General features: G+C 32.7%; 1 protein-coding gene across 2 annotated transcripts in view; it reads right to left on the minus strand.

The window, feature by feature from the left end:
• Window positions 1-6,402: 6,402 nt before the first annotated feature.
• Window positions 6,403-18,572, minus strand: part of LOC105196676 (potassium voltage-gated channel protein Shab) — a 747,097-nt gene continuing 734,927 nt past the window's right edge. For both annotated transcript variants that reach the window (XM_039448786.1, XM_039448787.1), the window contains one exon: window positions 6,403-6,996. In XM_039448786.1, coding sequence (XP_039304720.1) covers window positions 6,743-6,996 — 254 coding nt within the window. In that variant the 3' untranslated portion in view covers window positions 6,403-6,742. The remainder of the gene's footprint in view (window positions 6,997-18,572) is intronic.

An 18,572-nucleotide genomic window follows, 5' to 3' on the forward strand; every position in this document is an offset into this window, starting at 1 on the left:
GCTTCGTCCTCCTCTCCGTCGGCGGTTTCCAGTGTGTCAGCCCTGGACGATCGCCTTCTCCTTTTCTTGCCGCTGTCCACCTCCCTCGCCGCTGTTGCTCCTTCGGCGACATTTGTCGAGGCGCCCTATTTTACGTGAAATTAAGTCGCAAATGAATAAACGAAAATAATAGACGCTATGCAGTCCTGCCGGAGATTTTGCTCTCTCGCTTAGTGCCCGGTCACATGCGCCTCCTTGCGCGTTGCTTAGGCGGAGGACGAAGTGGCGAGGCAGGTAAAACTGCCACGTCACAACCTATAACGACGGTTGTAGTTAAATTGACCGATTCTAAAAATTGAGCGTTTGTCAGCCAATAGGAATTGAGTTGTTAGAGGGTGTAATTACTCCTCTTCTTCCACGATTTCCCCTTATTTGACATATGTATGCACTAGGCAGTGCTTGCAATGGAATGCATATTTCGAGCCGATTTCTGAGGCAATGCCTACTATCTCTTCACTACTGCTCGAGACTCGACGGCCGAGTCGCCGATCGCCCTTGGGCTATAGCGCTCTACGTTTTGTAGTTACATAAACGATTAAATAAAGGCAATTTATTAGCTTAAATGTTCGCTTAATACCTGTACCTGATAATTATTGTTAAAATAATAATTTAAACGCTAATTTTTAATGAGCGGTCAAATTGACCTCTACCGTGGTTTTGGGTAGAGAAATTTTACCGTAGTTCTAGTGTTAATATAAAATATTTATTATAAACAAAATTATTCAATAAAATAAAAATGGGTGTCATATTACTTTTTTTTCCTTTACTAAAAGTGTTTTCTCAAATATATAATTATTAAAGACTAAGATTTAAAAAATGTTAAATAAAGAATTAAAAACAAAAACAAAAATTCGAGGCTCCTATGAATAACAATTCAAATAAGGAAAGAAAAGTTTAAGAGCCGTGTTGGATGTTGTGCGCCAAAAACAAAAACAAATATCAAAATAAAATAAATGTTCGGCTTTTAATTAACAGTCATCTTCAGTACGATCCATATATGTAATACTCCTATATTGCTAGAAAAGTGTCGACTCTCAACCCAAACATTACGGTGCAGACGTATAATAGCCTCTCTCTCGCAAACGGTCCAGCTGCTTTGTGCGCATGCGTTTACATTTTTTTAAAACAACGTTAAGTGATATGTTATAGTTATAACCAACATTCGTGATCTGTCATATTACGCGTTGTATAACCGCAGTAATCGTTACAGTTAGGTTGAATATATGTGACTACAGTAAATTTAATCCGATCTAATATGTACGCTTTTTATGTGTTTACTTATGTACCATCATTTCTCTTTTCTGAAAAAAATTACTGATGAGATGATTTATTTCATAAAGATTTGAAAAAATATTTACGAAATATTTTATGTTGAAATACATTAGATTGAAGCATAAAATATATAGTATTCCATTTTTGCCTATTTTACTCATACAACTTTTTTACGATAAATATTCTGAAGAATCGATGTAAATTAAATTTTAGGATCGTTCTATTTAAAACGGTAATAATGACTTGCATGAACTATCAAAAATGCTTCTATCTAAAAAGATTGCATTTTCCTATTTCATATCTTATTCTCGAGATATTTTAGAATGTCAATTAAAATGGAAAATCCTGCATCTATAATTTCAATCATTTTTTTCAAATATTATAATTTGTTAATTAACATTTATTCGTCGGAGGTACATTGAGAATAAACATTCGGGCACAATCCGGTAATTGTTTCTGTTTTGCGTTCTTTCCATCTCATTTCCTAATGCTTTGTCTCTCGCTCATACTCACTCAATAGACGCGTCTGCGCATAATGAGGCTTGACCGTCCATGCCTATATTTGAAATTCGTGCATTTCTCTTTTATTGGGCTCGTGTCTCTCATTGGGAAAATATGAAACCAACAATATAGGAATATTACTTAATGGTATAATCTTAGAATCTATAACAACAAACCAATTAAATAGTAAGTATTATCAAGAATTTAATGCATCAAATGAATTAATAATTAAGATCTTAATGAGTATATCTGCGACATCTGCTTAAAAAACGTACCAAACTAAATCGAGCTCATAAAATGTATCGAAAACGCCTTAGTAGACTGCCAAGAGGTCTCAAAAAACGTGACAAGAGACATCGTTTTCAAAACATGAATCTGGTAAAACTATACATTAAATAAAGATTTAAAAATCGTTCTTAAAAAATTATTACTTTAATTGAATAAAGATAATATTAAATAAGTGTTAAATAAATATTTTATTTGAAATAAGTCAAGGAAATGAATATTAATAAAAGCAAACATTTTAAAAACATTGCCTACTGCTTGGGATAAGCAATTCCATCGTTTATATATACAGTATTATATTGCTGCAATGTTTCCATAATATTTGTATATCACAGTAATATTACTGCTATATCTTTGCAATATCTCTATAATATTCTTGCAATATTGTAATGTGATATATTATATTGCAATATTACTGCAGTATCAGAACAATATTACAATGTGATAAAACACATTCTAATATTTCTGTATCACTGCAATATTGCAATATAAGATCATATTACCAACTCAATCCCAAATTTTTCTGTGTGATCACATGTATTAAAGTCAGTAAAATGAAAACGAGACAGACTGTATAATAAGCATGGTGCGAACGTTAATAATCTTTTTCTGCGTGTTTATGGACTTGACCTTTATTAAGAATTAGGGGAGAATGTTTACCGATGTGTCATTTGTTTGTTAGATGTGCTCAAAGTGAGGTCAGCACGTTGTGTGTTCGTCCGACATCATTATGGAGGCCGGGAAAGAAGAACAGCGAGGTGTAGTGCGGTTTTTGACTGCAAAAAGGGCATCAGGCCTAATGTCTGCTGTGTATGACAAACACAGTATGTCACAGATTTTCTCGAATTCGTTTATTCCACGCAAACACACCCGCACGTGACATACTGTGTTCGCCATACTCAGCAGACATTTGAGCTTGAATTGCACTTCCTGACATCCCTTCCGCAATCAAAAACCGCACTACACCTCGCTGTTCTTTCCCGTTCTCCATAGTGATGTCGGACGAACACACAACGCGCTGACCTCACTTCGAGCACGTCTAACAAACAAATGACACAACGGTGAACATTCGTGCCGTTCTCCTCTAATTCCCAATAGAGGTCACGTTCATAAACACACAGAAAAAAGTTACCAACTTCTGCGCCATGCTCGTTATACAGTCTGTCTTGTTTTCATTTGACTGACCCTAATATATAATCACAGGATTGGATTAAGAAAGCCGGGAAGCCTTTTTCCCTGAAGCATTTACTTTTCACGTAACAGACTTCGAGTAAACTTACTTTGCTATAAAATACACATTTACATAGTCAACTTTATTTGTTAATAACTTTTTAATAAGCAACGAAAGTCAGTTAAAACCTTCTGAAGATCACTTAGGATGATGACTTTGACAATATACGTCAAAGTCACGGTGATCGGAGCTCGGTCCCTTATACTAAATTATTTCCTTACAATATTGCTGCAATATCAAAACAATATTACAATGTAATATATCGTATTGTAAATATTTCTGCAATATTTTCCAATATTGTAATGTGATATACTTTATTGTAATATTGCTGCAACATTATTGCAATACAACAATATTGCTATAACATTACCACGATATTGTAATATTGTTTCAATATTATTGCAATATTACGTGCTGTGCAAGAAGATGATAAAAAATATGTAAAAGAAAATAGTAAAGTATATCTTATAAATAATAAAATAGCGACTAAAGGATACCTACTAAAAAATTCACAATCAGTCATCATACAAATAAGCAAATAAAATAATTAGCAGTGGGATATTTGTCGTCTATTACTTATCTTTTCGTTTACTATTCTCCCTCTGAAAGACACTTTAATAAAAATTAGACATGTTTTAGTCATATTTTAAACGATCTGGTACTGTCCAGAATTCCGCGCTATAATTTCCGATTACTGCCTATTGATATTGTTTGCATTGATTTTATTACATGATTATTAAGAACCGTTGATTGTATATTATTGTGTATTTTTTATATTTATACAATGTTATTTGCAATATATAATCGATTGCACCATCGTCATGATTAATTAATTATCCTTCTTTCATTTGAGCCCATCTAGCATATAATTAAATAGTAATATCGCAGAATTTTTCAAAAATATTACTAACTAAAATATAGTATTAATATTGCTGTGTTAAGCTATGTGTTAAAATTATTTAGCGTAATTATATAATTTACATAATTCTAATCCGGTTAATATCTTTTTGTTATTGTACAGACTCGTCATCTTGGTTCTTTTTTTCATTTTGTTTTTTTTTTGCACATCGGATGCTATGACATATTTTTCTTTATTAATTTATTTCACAAGTATGATATTTTTCAAGCAACATAACATTTACATCCATAATAAATTTTGGAAAATTATAGTTTTCTTATTCTCATTCGTCATCATCCTTATCACTCTGTGATAATCTATTCAAATAATTTTTTAACATGCTAGGATATTACAAAGTTATTACAGTAATATTAAAATGTCCGCTAAAATAAATCACAATAATATAATAGTGACACATTACAATTATTTTACTATAATATTTATGTAATATTACGAGTAATTAAATTATTTCAATACTTTTATTACAAATATATTGCAGTTGTGGTATTGTAATTTATTTACTTCTATCTCAAAGTCTAAAAGTGGCTTATTTTCAAAAAACATCATTTTATTATCATTAAAACATAACTGAAAAATTTAATAATACTGTATATTTTATTCTTTCTTGTATAATTTTTTAATTACAAAAAATAGAATTTCACTATGTTCATCTGTTGGCAATGCTGCATATTGTAATATTTAAATGTATAAAAGGCGTGCCCATATAGAGCCTACTCGTATATAGCTGATATTAATTTTTCTTGTGTATAACAACATATAATTAATCAGAGAATAACATAATAGCCGTTCTGATCTTTGTTCAGACTATCTTCAGTACAAATAAATAGTTACAAATAAATATTAATAATAATATATTAATAATAAATACAAATAAATATTATGTTGTTATAAACGACGATTGGTTAATAAAGTTTATGAAGAGCCGTGATCTAAATAATATTGTAGTGCATTACGTTTCTTGAATTAATTGCGTCCATTTAGGTAAATAAAATCAAGAAAATAAAACTAACAATAAAACATGATGTCAATCAAGGTAGTCAAATTAAAAATTTTTTACATAACAAAATTGAAATGTATACAAGTACAGTTATTTTAAAAAATGCGTCATATGTAGAGTAAACATGCAGACCGTTAACATCCAAATTAAGTGAGTATAAAAGTCATAGATACACTCGTCAACAAAAAATAAGGAACACTTTCCAAGCACGAAAAATTAGGCTATCTTCAAACGGCTGTAGCTCGGTAAGAAATCATAGCAGATAAAAAACGAAAAAAGCATTTTGAAGCTTGAAGTTTTTACTTTAACGCTGAATCGACAGATTTATAAAGTTCTTTTAACTTCTTTGTCTTATGTAGTAAAAAAGCACATCTTGTTTTGTTTTTTAAAATTTTGTATATTTGACACTTTGTAGCTCGACAAAAGAATTTTTTTTCGAACAATTTAAACAAAGCATCATAAACCATAATATATTGTCTGCAGAATGTTTTTTTTTTTCAAATTTCTCTATGATTTTTTTTGACCGAGTTACGCAACTTTGAAACTAAACTTGCATTTTTTACAAATGATATCCGTACTCCGTGAAAAATCATCATAGACAAAAGAATGAGAAAAGCTTTTTAAAGCTCGAAGTTTCAGCTTTAACATGCTATCAATGGTTTTCAAAAATTTTCTCAATTTTTCAGTGCTATGTGCCAAAAAGGATACATTGTTTTTTTCTTAAAATTACATATTTTTAACAGCCTGTAGCTCAGTAAAAAAATTTTTTCTCGACAAATGCAATGTAAGTTCCATAAAGTATAACATTCTCTCTACAAAATGCTTTTTTTAAATTTATCTATGATTTCTTTTGACCGAGTTACAAGACTTCGAAAAAACACACTTTACAGTACATTTTTTTCAAAAACTGATGTTTACCACCGACATTAGCATTACTCAATATGCATCATGTGTAGATGGCTGGTCGGATTTTTGCACATCGTGTGACATTTTAGTTGAATTTTATATTGAGCCTATTTCTGCACTTTAATTATTATAATATTTATATTATATTTCTGTAATATTTCAAAATCATTACACTGCAGTACAATACAAATATTATTGAAATATTATTCTGTAATATATTGCGTTGTAATATTTTAGTAGTACAATTGTAATATTACATTGTAATATATTACAGTATAATATTTCTGTAAAATTTCCGTAATATTATATTTTAATTTGTAATATTACTACAATTTTAAAGATATGTTACTTGCTATAACGAAAGGTTAGGATTAAAATATTGGAATAAATTTTACCAGGCTTATTTGATGTATTATACAATTAATTGACCAAGATTGCTGGTGCAATCGATACTAAGACTATTAATAGGCACAGATAATGAGCTATTGGACGATCCTACGAGCATTTTATTAACTGCGGTCGTTGAATAATTAATGATGGTGCGTCTACCTGCAACGCCTATAGCAAAATTTTATTGAAATTGAGGAAGCAATTACGAAGAGAAATTGTATTCCTGCGGAAAAAAAATCGCGTCGGAGCTCTTGTGAGTTGTGAAAGAACTTTGTCCGCTTGATTTATTAGTTTTTCTTTTTTCTTCCGATGTCGATTTCTTCGTTTTGTAGGGACGCAGTATTAGCATAGTTTCTTTAGATTCTTCTTGCACACGTATCTTCGACCTCCTTGACTGATTGTCCAGCTCTTTATTTTGATTTTCCACTACTGCTTCATCGCGAGCGTGTTTCTCCTCTATAATGAAACAACATTTCTCCTTACAATACATAGAAAGAACGTTGCTGAAATGTATCAATATCAAATGTTAATGTGTGAATGTTCAATGATGAATATACATACATCTAATCTACCTATAAATTAAAAAATATGTAATTGTGAGCTGCAAAATTTGATAAATAACATAATAATAAATGGATATTTTTATACAGAAAATTAATTTACAAAGAAAATAATAAAAATACAAATACAATAAATTCAAATTATGTAATGATTTAAATCATCTATATTAGTCGATATAGAGAATGAAAAATTTCAAGCGTAATACTTTGAATATTTTAAAAGATGTGAAAGATATAAAAAAACGTTTTAGAAAATTGTAAATTGGTCTGAAAAATGTCGGATTACTTGCAATGCCAGCTATAGAAAATGAGCAAATTGCTGAAAATAATAAAATCTGTTTAAAACATGGAGAGACTTATTGCCTTTTTTGATTTGGAGACGTCAGGTTTAACCATGAATTGCGACGTACTACAGATTGCAATGAAATGTGGTATTTTGGTACTTAATAAATAGATTTATCCAAGTCGAATTATATCATCGCAAGCATCTCAAGTGCACGGTAAAATATTCGAAGAAGAAAATTTATTATTGTATAGACAGGAAATTAAAGCGTTCCCAAAACAAATTGTATTATAAGATTTATTACTACATCTTAAATCATTTAAGGCGATGCTGGAGTGACGGCCGAACTCCAACGGTCCTGCGCCATCTACTAAGTAGACCTAAAATTGTCGATAATATCGATATTTTTAATTTTTATTACCGTTTGAGTTCTGTCCTTATCTTTTCAACAAGCGAAATCACCCAACTCAGTACCGAATACTTCGACAGGCACTCTCGGGCCGTCTTATAAGCGGATGAGTTTGCGCGAAACAATTCTTTATTCGACCTGTTGAGTTTCTGCTATTGAATAAGGACGTAATGTGTTGGCAATATACATTGCACTTTGACACTATGCTATTTCTTTTCGCTGCATGTAACAAAAAGAGATTGACGTTAGACTAAATGTTTAGCACATTTATGACCATGTCATAAGAAAATTATGTATATAATATTATACATAATACTAAAATTATATTTTTATGTCGAACATGAATATGGCAATATTTTGTGGGCAATACGGATTGAATTCCCATCGCCCATTCTCATAAAACGCAAAAATTTTTCATAGTTTCTCCATTCCCGTTTGCTTATGTTTGCCTATAAGATGGGCAAATACAAATTTAAAATAGTCAGCACACGATAAACGTCTCTGATAATTAATTAATAGTAATCAGTACACGATAAACGCCTCTGATATTTAATTAATAGTAGTCAGCACACGATAAACGCCTCTGATATTTAATTAAAAGTAGCCAGCCTACGGTAAACGCCTCTTATAGTAATTAAAAATATGATTATAATTCACGGCTTACTGCTGTAGACAGTCTATGGCGACGGAAACCTTTTGACATTACATTGTCTTATGATAAGTATCCTACACCTGTCTATACCAGTTCCTCTACATTCTAATCTCCAATGTTCTTTTGGACAGAGTTAGGTTGACCAGGACACCGCAGTTGACCACGTCGTGTCATGCTTTCTCCAGGATGCATTATAGTAGCGCGTCTCACCACTTTCCTTCTCGCAGCGTTTTTAAGAGACACGTACATTGTACGCACCGATAGATGCAGAGCTAAATCACTCTTATGGACTTTTCGTTGACTGTGTTTGCAACACCGTCTGTCTTACCACAGGAGAGATCGTGAACTAAAACGTCCGCCATTTGCAATTTATTCATATACATTGTAACACATTGCAAGTGCACGTGGTTTTCAGTGGTTTTGCGTTTGTGCAAAAGTTTCGTGCAGTTGGGTACAGTGAACAGCAGTAAACAAAAATGCGAGCTTGTTACGTCTCTGGATGCAAGTCCACCGGAAAAGTGCTATCGCATTAGTTTCCAAAAAAAGCAAGTTATCGCATGGACTGGTTACAACGTTTAAGATTGACGTGATTAAAATGAAGATATTATTAATAAATTACGCGTGTGTCACGAACATTTTAAAGATAGTGACTACAGTTCCATAAATAAGAGATATTTAGTGGACACAGCTATTCCGTCAATTAATATATGTGAGGATGAAATAGAAACATCCCAGCAAGAAACAGAAATATTCCAACAGGAAATAGACATTAATCATGAAAGATTAATTCAACATGATCAAAGCATTCAATTTACGAGGTGATCAAAAAGTAAAGTGACTTTTTGAATTTCGCGCGCTCTGTACACTCTAATTTCAAATTTTTTTTTTTTGTGTTGGTACACTCATCACGATCATATATTCACAGTTTTGACTATATAGCATGTGTTGTTTTTATGTGAGAGGCATAAAGGTTAGACTCGTGTTTGCGTGCTCGGCGATTTTTTGCTGTTGAAAACAATGGAGCAGAGAGTTTGTATTAATTTTTGTGTAAAAAATGGTATTAAGTGTTCAAAAACTCTTGAAATGTTGACAGTGGCGTACGGTGAGTCAACTTTGAGCAAAAAAAATGTTTATAAATGGTATAAGTTATTCCAAGAGGGCCGAGAAAATGTTAACGATGAACCTCGCTCTGGACGCCCCAGCACGTCAAAAACCGACGAAAATGTTCAGGAAGTGAAAAAAATTGTGTTGAAAAATCGTCGAATCACGATTAGAGAAATAGCTGATGATCTTAACATGTCGTTTGGCTCATGCCAATCAATTTTAACGGATGTTTTGGGTATGACACGTGTGTCAGCGAAATTCGTTCCAAAACTGCTTAATTTTGATCAGAAGCAGCGTCGCATGAACATCGCCCAAGACATGTTGAACGACGTCAATGATGATCCTGATCTGCTCCAAAGGGTTATAACTGGTGACGAAACATGGGTATATGGCTATGACGTCGAAACCAAAGCCCAATCATCCCAGTGGAAGAGCCCAGGAGAGCCAAGACCGAAAAAGGCACGCCAAGTTCGTTCGAATGTGAAGGTTTTGCTCACAGTTTTCTTTGATTACCATGGCGTTGTGCATCAAGAATTCTTACCACAAGGTCGTACGGTAAACAAGGAGTATTACCTTGAGGTTATGCGACGTTTGCGTGAATCAATAAGAAAAAAACGTCCGGAAGTGTGGAAAGAAAATTCATGGATTCTGCACCATGATAATGCACCTGCGCACACGTCGTTACTAGTGAGTACTTTTTTGTCCAAAAACAATACTATCATCATAGCCTCAGCCACCGTATTCACCAGACTTGGCCCCCTGCGACTTTTTCCTCTTCCCAAAATTGAAAAGGCCTATGAAAGGACGAAGATTTGCGACGATTGAGGAGATTAAGGCTGCATCGCTGGAGGAGCTCAAGGCAATACCCAAAAGTGCATTTCAGAAATGTTTTGTCGACTGGAAAAAGCGCTGGCACAAATGCATTGTATCAGAGGGGGATTATTTTGAAGAGGATAACATAATTTTGGATAAATAAATGAATATTTTTTTATAAAAATGAAAAGTTACCTTACTTTTTGATCACACCTCGTATTAGACAGGATATAGAAATGATAAAAGAACAATTACAAACACAAGAGATTGCAAACCAAGAAATGTTAAAAGAAATAATGAAAGAACGTAAACAAAATACAAGAAAAAAAAGACCTAATCTTTTAGGAATAACAAGAAAACAAAACTTACCCCCTATTGCTAGAAAGTTTTATAACAGCACTATAAAATTGCAAAAAGAAACCAGACGATTGAAGAAAATAGTTATGGGTTTGAAAAATGATATAAAATTAAAAACAGTTAAATTAAATACAACAAATGATAAAGGCAAAAAAGATAAAACTGCTATTGTACAACAAAGATTTATAGACATGATAATAAGAAATGACAGAGTTGTACCACAGCTAAAAATTCAATCTGTTTCTTACATATAATTTTGAGAGATTGATATAATATATATATATATATATATATATATATATATATATATATATATATATATATATATTTATACTACTGTGTCCAAAAAGTAAGGTGACATTGCATTTATTTCGAAAATTCTTTATTTATTCTTGCAAATCAATTTCGTCCCCTTCAAAGTAATCCCCCCCCTGATATAATACACTTATTCCAACGGATTTTCCAATCTTCGAAACAGTTGTAATAATCGATTTCAGGAATGGCCTTTAGCTCCTTCTTCGCAGCGGCTTGAATCTCTTCTATCGACTCGAAACGGTGTCCCCGGAGCGGCCGCTTGAGTTTGCTGAATAGCCAGAAGTCGCATGGAGCCAAATCAGGTGAATACGGTGGTTGTGGAACGATATTAGTCGAGTTTTTGGTTAAAAAATCACGAATAATCAGCGCAGTGTGTGACGGTGCATTATCGTGGTGCAAAAACCAAGTGTTGTTTCGCCACGAGAAATTCACTTTTAGCAGCTCACAAAACAATGCGTATCTCAAACACTAATGGATATTTTGACGTGTTACTTCTCTTGGATGTCAAAGACAGTCCTACCAACCTAAAAAAAATTTTATTCCTCCAAATCCGTGCGCGCGGGAGATTTAAAATGCAATGTCACCTTACTTTTTGGACACAGTAGTATATATATATATATATATAGTATATATATATATATATATATATATATATATATGTACATATATACAGGGTGTCCCAGAACAATGTATAAAGATTATCACGATGAGGTAAAAGGGATCGAGGTAAATGAAAAAGTCTAATACCATTTTGCGATATTTGCAATAATTTTTGAGTAATAAAATATTAAGGTCAGCCAAATAAGAGCGCGCGGAGAGACAAGCGGTCGTTCGTCTGACAATGAACCGTAGGATCGCCCACTGTGGCCCGATTGTAGGTGACGGTAAGTAGCACGCGACGAGGGAAAAAATAGCTTGGCACCGCACCGCGTCGAACCGAGAGGTCTTACGGCTCAGGCGACTAACCGTTTGCTTCTCCGCGCGCTCTTATTCGACTGACTTTAATATTTTATTACACGAAAATTATTGCAAATATCGCAAACTGTTATTAGACTTTTTGATTTATCTCGATCCCTTCTACCTCATCGTAGTAATCTTTATACATTGGTCTGGGACACCCTGTATATATATATATATATATATATATATGTATATATATACAGGGTGTCAGGTAACTACCGCCCCTGGTTTTGTGGATTGATAGATCAAGTAAAACTGAGCAGAAAAATTTTTTAACATTTTTTAATATTTGCCATAGTTAACAAAATAAAAATTAATAAAGTCTGCAAATAAGCGCGTAGTACCGCGCGTAAGGACCGCCCGCCGGTTGCCGAGACGTAGGCAGCCGCGGTTGTAGGCGCGGCGCGGTGAGGAGGGAAAAGCAGCAGTAGCTACGCCCCCGAGTTACTGCTGCTTTTCCCTCCTCACTGCGCCGCGCCTACAGCCGGACCAAATATAATTCGCAAAGTAATATGTTAAACAGAAGAACGGATTCGAATAACCGAAGAGACTTAAACGGACGGACCCGTCTTATGCGCTGCGCGCTCTGAGTTACTAATTGGAGTTGCTCGGTTAGAACAACAATCGAATCCAAGCAGAGTGAATGAACGGTGATTAACATTTACGCAATGAACGGATTCGGATATTCTTATTGGCTAACCGGTTTCGGACGCCTAGCGGAATAAACGGACGGATGCGTGTTCGTTAACACGGTGTAAACGGTCGGAGTGCCGTACCTGAAGCCGTGCACTTTGCCGTGAGGCGGCAAACTCATTAGAACGGTTACAACGGGCCGCAATTTGCCCGTGTGCCGGCCGGTCGCGATCTCGGGATCGGCGGTGTGCGGCGCGGCTACACGGTTCCCGGCTACGCGGGGTAGTCGGCGGTGTAGACCTGCGTGGTCTCTTCCCGCGGGAGTGGACGTCCCGCGGGGTACGGTATATCGGAGTCGGTTTCCCGGCTGCGTGGCGGTGTAGACCTGTGCGGTCTCTTCCCGCGGGAGTGGACGTCCGTGAGGTACGGTATATCGAAGTTGGTTTCCCGGCTACGTGGCGGTGTAGATCTGTGCGGTCTCTTCCCGCGGGAGTGGACGTCCCGTGGGGTACGGTATTTCGGAGTCGGTTTGCCGGGAATGCCTGGGAGCGGACGGACGGATCGGATTGGCCGAACGACGAGTATGCCCGTCGTACGGCGACGCGGATCGGATTGGCCGAGCATACCCGGCTGCGGGGACGAGAATGCCCGTCGTGCGGAAGCTGGGATACTTGCTCGAGGAGAAGCTCGAGTATGCCCGAGCTGGGAAGGATCCGTTGAGATCGAATGTTCGGATTGATTTCTTTTCGGTTGCCCACTGCCGGCTTATATACGGTTCCGCGCGGCTGGACGCACCAATTAGCGCACGTGATCGAGCTGGCCGGAGTGGGAACGCTTACCGAACGCGGCGCGTGGCGCGCCGATCGCGCGTGGTAGCACGTGGTCGCGCTACGGTTAGCCGAGCGCACGCACGTGCACGGCTTCAGGTACGGCAATTGGCTGGTCGGTCCAGTGCAGTGGTACGGCGGAGAGTCGTAATGTTACAAAGTAAATAAAATTTATTATATAAAATTTCAGTAAAAATCGGATAAAATAGATTTACAATTTATAACTTTTATGATACTATATTCATTTTTATAATATAATATTTACACTTTTTTATTTATAAATTATGTTCATATTATAATAACATTTTGTATTTATATTAGCATATTCTAGGCTAGAATATACACATTAGAAGACAAAATGTTTTGCATTTCAATTTATAAAAAGTCACCTTCTGCATATAAGTTTTTATCCAAATACTTGTTTTGCCCGTCCTCTTCCATATTAAATAAACAATTACAACAAATTCCTTTTGATACTGTAACAAAATTATCATACAATATTTAAAATTACTTGCAACTGAAATTGATCCTCAAGATCTAACATGTATACTTATATGGGATGAAATACGTATCTATTCAACCTGCTATGCACTACGACAAAAAAAACTGACAAAATCATAGGCTTCGTAGATTGGGGTAACAGAAGAACTCGAAAATTTGACGATCACTGTATTGTTTTTTACATGAGATGTTTAACATCAGGCAACCACATGCCAATTAACTATGGATACTGCAAAGCATCAACAAATTAAATGCAATTATCAAAATGTATAAAAGAATGGTTGACAATATTAATTCAGTATGGTTTCAAGCCAGTTACAACAGTTTGCGATCAAGGTGGCACGAATATTGCAGCAATCAATTCTTTAATTAAAGATACACAAATATATCCCAATCAGCACACAATATTTAAAAAATGTTTTTAAAAACATTTAAAAAACATTTTTAAAAACATTTATAAAAATATTAAAAATAATGGGTTAAGTGCCCTTTTTTTCATTAAAAAAATGTTTATTTTAACATTAAAGAAATGTTTTTCAAATATTATAAAAACGTTTTTAAAACATTTAAAGAAAACGTTTATTATACATTAAAGAAACGTTCTTTTTAACGAAGCATAAATGAGCAAAACAATATTTAAAAAAAAGCTTTTGCAATAAAAAAATTTTTTAAAAACGTTAAAAATAGTGGATTTGCACCCTTTTTTACATTAAACAATTTTTTTTAATAGGTTTTTTTCTTAAGAATTTTTTTCTCGGAAATTTCCACGCGGTCACCCATCCAAGTTGCGACTCCAGTGAACGTTGCTTGACTTTTATGATCGCTGCGATCTGATCCCTCGTGATGATCTGTAAACACTTTGTGTTTATGCATGTACACCACTGATAGATCAGGTCAATATGTCATCGAAAAGACGAAATATATATAATTAAAGTATATTATTTATTTAAATATATATAAGTTAATTTTTTACTGATTTTCATAAATGTTATTGAAACATTTTTTAAATAAATTTTAAATTCAATAATAATTGAAAAATAAAGAACTTAAATGTTAAATAAATAATAAATAAACATAATTTTATAGAGATTAAAAATAAGTAAAAAAATTAATATTTAATAAACATTAAATAAATATTAAATAAACATTTAAAAAATGCTTACTAAAATTACTTTTTCAATTAAATAATTCATAAAAAATAAATACTTTAACAATATTAAATAAATATTTAAAAAATGTTTATTAAAAAAAATAAATAATAAATATTAAATTATTGTTGAATAAATGTAAAATTAATGTTTTTAAAACATGTTTATTCGAATGAAAAATTAATGTGAAATAAATATTAAGTTAATGTTTAACAAATGTTAAATTAATGTTTGTTCGGAGCGGCGCGCGGGAAAGGAACGCTTTCGCGTGCTGTGTTTCCCGCTCGCGACGAACCGCTGTGCGCGAGCGAGCACGCGAGCGCGCGGGAGCACGGCCGTTGCCGAACGGCAGTCAAACGGTCGTTCGAGAAATCAAACGGCCGCTTCCAATGAAAATAAACATGTTTTCGTCGAACTCTGAGGATCCTTCTAGAAGGATCCGGAACAATGGGATTGTTGTTATCTGTCAGTTTCCCGCCGGATCTTTCTAGAAGGTTCCGATCGCCTTTATAAGGCGCGCGTACTTGGGGACGAGTTCAGATGTCTTTTGCACGCTCTTGAGTCATTAAGTAATCGCACGTAGAATAATTGTTCGATCGGCTTACACATACGGATATCGGACGCGAGCGAACTCTCATTGTCGACCCGGGCCTTCATACGGACTTCTCTATTCGATTGACGCTTAACTCTTGTTATTCTGGTATAATAAATATTCTTAACTCCGTTAAACAATCGAGTTATTGACTGTTACTCTACCTTCCCGTGTATTTGCCGCGCTCACTCGCGAATGCTCGCTGCTCTCGCGCACAATGTTTTTAAAAAATGTTTTTTTAAATAAAAAATTAATGTGAAATAAATATTAAATTAATGTTTAATATATGTTAAATTAATGTTTTTAAAAAATGTTTTTTTAAATGAAAAATTAATGTGAAATAGATATTAAATAAACGTTAAATAAACGTTAAATAAATATTTTCCTAAATCATTATTTTAAATATTTAGTTAATGTTAAATAAATGTTAAATAAACGTTAAATAAATTTTAAATAAATATTTTTTCTAAATCATTATTTTAAATATTTAATTAATGTTAAATAAATATTTAATAAATATTTAATAAATATTTTTGTTATAATAAATTGTACAATGAAAAATTAATTTAAAATAAATATTAAAAAAACATTTAAAAAATATTGTGTGCTGATTGGGATGTGGCATGAAAGTAAGTAATTCACGTACGTGCTTTTCTTTGACAAATAAGTATGTGTACAATTATATTTGCATTTTTGTATATATTTATGTGTATATATATATATATATATGTATATATATATATATGTATATATATATATATATGTATATATATATATACATTTCATATATATAATGTTTGATATTGATTGATTGTAATATTGTAATTATTATTTTCTAAAAAATCAGGCAATAAGAAAATCGCACAATGACAGACGAACAACGAGTAATATTTTTTTGATAAAAGGGCAGAATATTACACCATTATTTGACTATGTGCATTTACAAAAAGGAATTCGTAATAATTTTATGTTTAAAGATATATTATTTATTGATAAAAATGAAATAAACAATAATAATAACAATAATTGCCTAAGTGCACAGAAAAAGTATGCCTCATGGAAGGCAATACAAGCTGCATACGAAAGAGATAAATTTTCTCCATGGAGGCAACCTAGGAGTCTGTTGGAAAAATTAGTAGATAAACACATCTATCCAGCTCTAATTCCTAAAATGAAGGTAAAATATGCGGTACAAGTTTTAAGTCTCACGGTTGCAACTGTTCTTGAATTTTGTGGATTTTTAAAACAAGGTAAGCAAAATAATAAATAATAATATATAATAATAATAAATAAAAATAATATAAATAAATAAAAGTAATAAATGATAATAAATAAAAATAAATAATTTATATTAAGTTTCAAAAAACTTTTATGTTTTTAAGCAGGATAATAAATAAAATTATTTGATAAAAGGTTACAACTATTTTTTTTAAATGAAAAACTTTATATGAAAATATTAATAATATTACAGATGTGTTTGAGACAACTAAAAGCGCTATTAAATTGCCTGAGTGTACTCTTGCAACAGCAGATGTTATTTTCTTTTTTGATAATTTATTCGACTCATTTAATGGAAGGAAGGTCTGAGTAGTATAATAAGCAAACAAAGTAACCACGTGGTGTTTTGGCAAAAGGCTATACGCTTTGCAAGATGGAATTTGTAGACAAAAAAACTCACAAACCGATCAGAAAAAATGCACCAAAATGTATTAAAAATTGGATTTGCACATCAAAGGTGCATTACTTTTATGGAAAGAACTTCAAAAATGTAATTTTTCTACTTTTAACTTAAGATTAATAAATCAAGATTTATTGGAAATTTTTTTGGTCAAGTCAGAGATATTGGACATCGCAACAATAATCCGTCGCCATATCAGTTTTTTACTGCTTTTAAGAGTCTTTTAATTGACAACATCACATCAAAACATTCTCCGTCAGCAAATTGAAAAGAAATTTACAACAGTAAATCCATGTCATTAATAAATATGTTTTGCGCAAACGAAATAATATCAAATGAAAATAATTCTGAAAAAGTGGAATGGACTGGAACAGAAGGTATTATACCTAATGAAAAGAAACAAAACATTTTTATTAAAACACAAAAAATTATAAATAAAGTACAGAAGAAAATTCAATGTGCGAAGTGTAGAGAAGAATTAAACAGTAACAATTTTTTACAAAAATTACAAAGTAATATTATTTCTATCAAAAACGGATGCCAAACTTGTGCTACAAAATAAAAATCAAAGAAAAATTAATGAATATTTTAAAGAAAGACTTGGTTGCAACGCATTGTACTCTCGTTTTGAACACCATTTTAGATATGACGACACAAACATATTTAATACAATGGCGTAACTTCATAAATAAAATATTAAATGGAACCATTGAGGAAGTGAAAAAAAATTTTATTATTCATCAAGCAGAAAGATGTGCCATGCGATATCAAAAGAAGAAAATAAGTAAGAATAATTGTACACTTTTTTTGCAATTTTCTTTACATTTTATTTTAAATTATTAAAATTAATGTATTACATTTTTATTGCAGAAGTTGTAGCAGAAATTGATTTACCTTTATGATATTTGTTTTTTTTTTCTTGTATTAAGAAACATTGAATGCACTGTAACATGGAATTGATTTCACTTTATTAAAAAACATTGAATGTTTTTTCTTGTATTAAGAATTTGGGACAAACGTACTTCAAACTCCAAAATATAGTATGTTTAAGTTGTAAGTATCTGTTTATCAATATTTGACATAAATTTTTGTTACACAGTCTGTCATTAAAATTAATTCAGAACAATTTGTTGAGTGTAATAATTTTTCAATATTGATGTTACAGCCATTATCAAGGATTCCAAGATTCAAAATCCAAAA

This window comes from Solenopsis invicta, chromosome 4 (genome assembly GCF_016802725.1).
Source record: "Solenopsis invicta isolate M01_SB chromosome 4, UNIL_Sinv_3.0, whole genome shotgun sequence".
Lineage (NCBI taxonomy): Eukaryota > Metazoa > Arthropoda > Insecta > Hymenoptera > Formicidae > Solenopsis > Solenopsis invicta.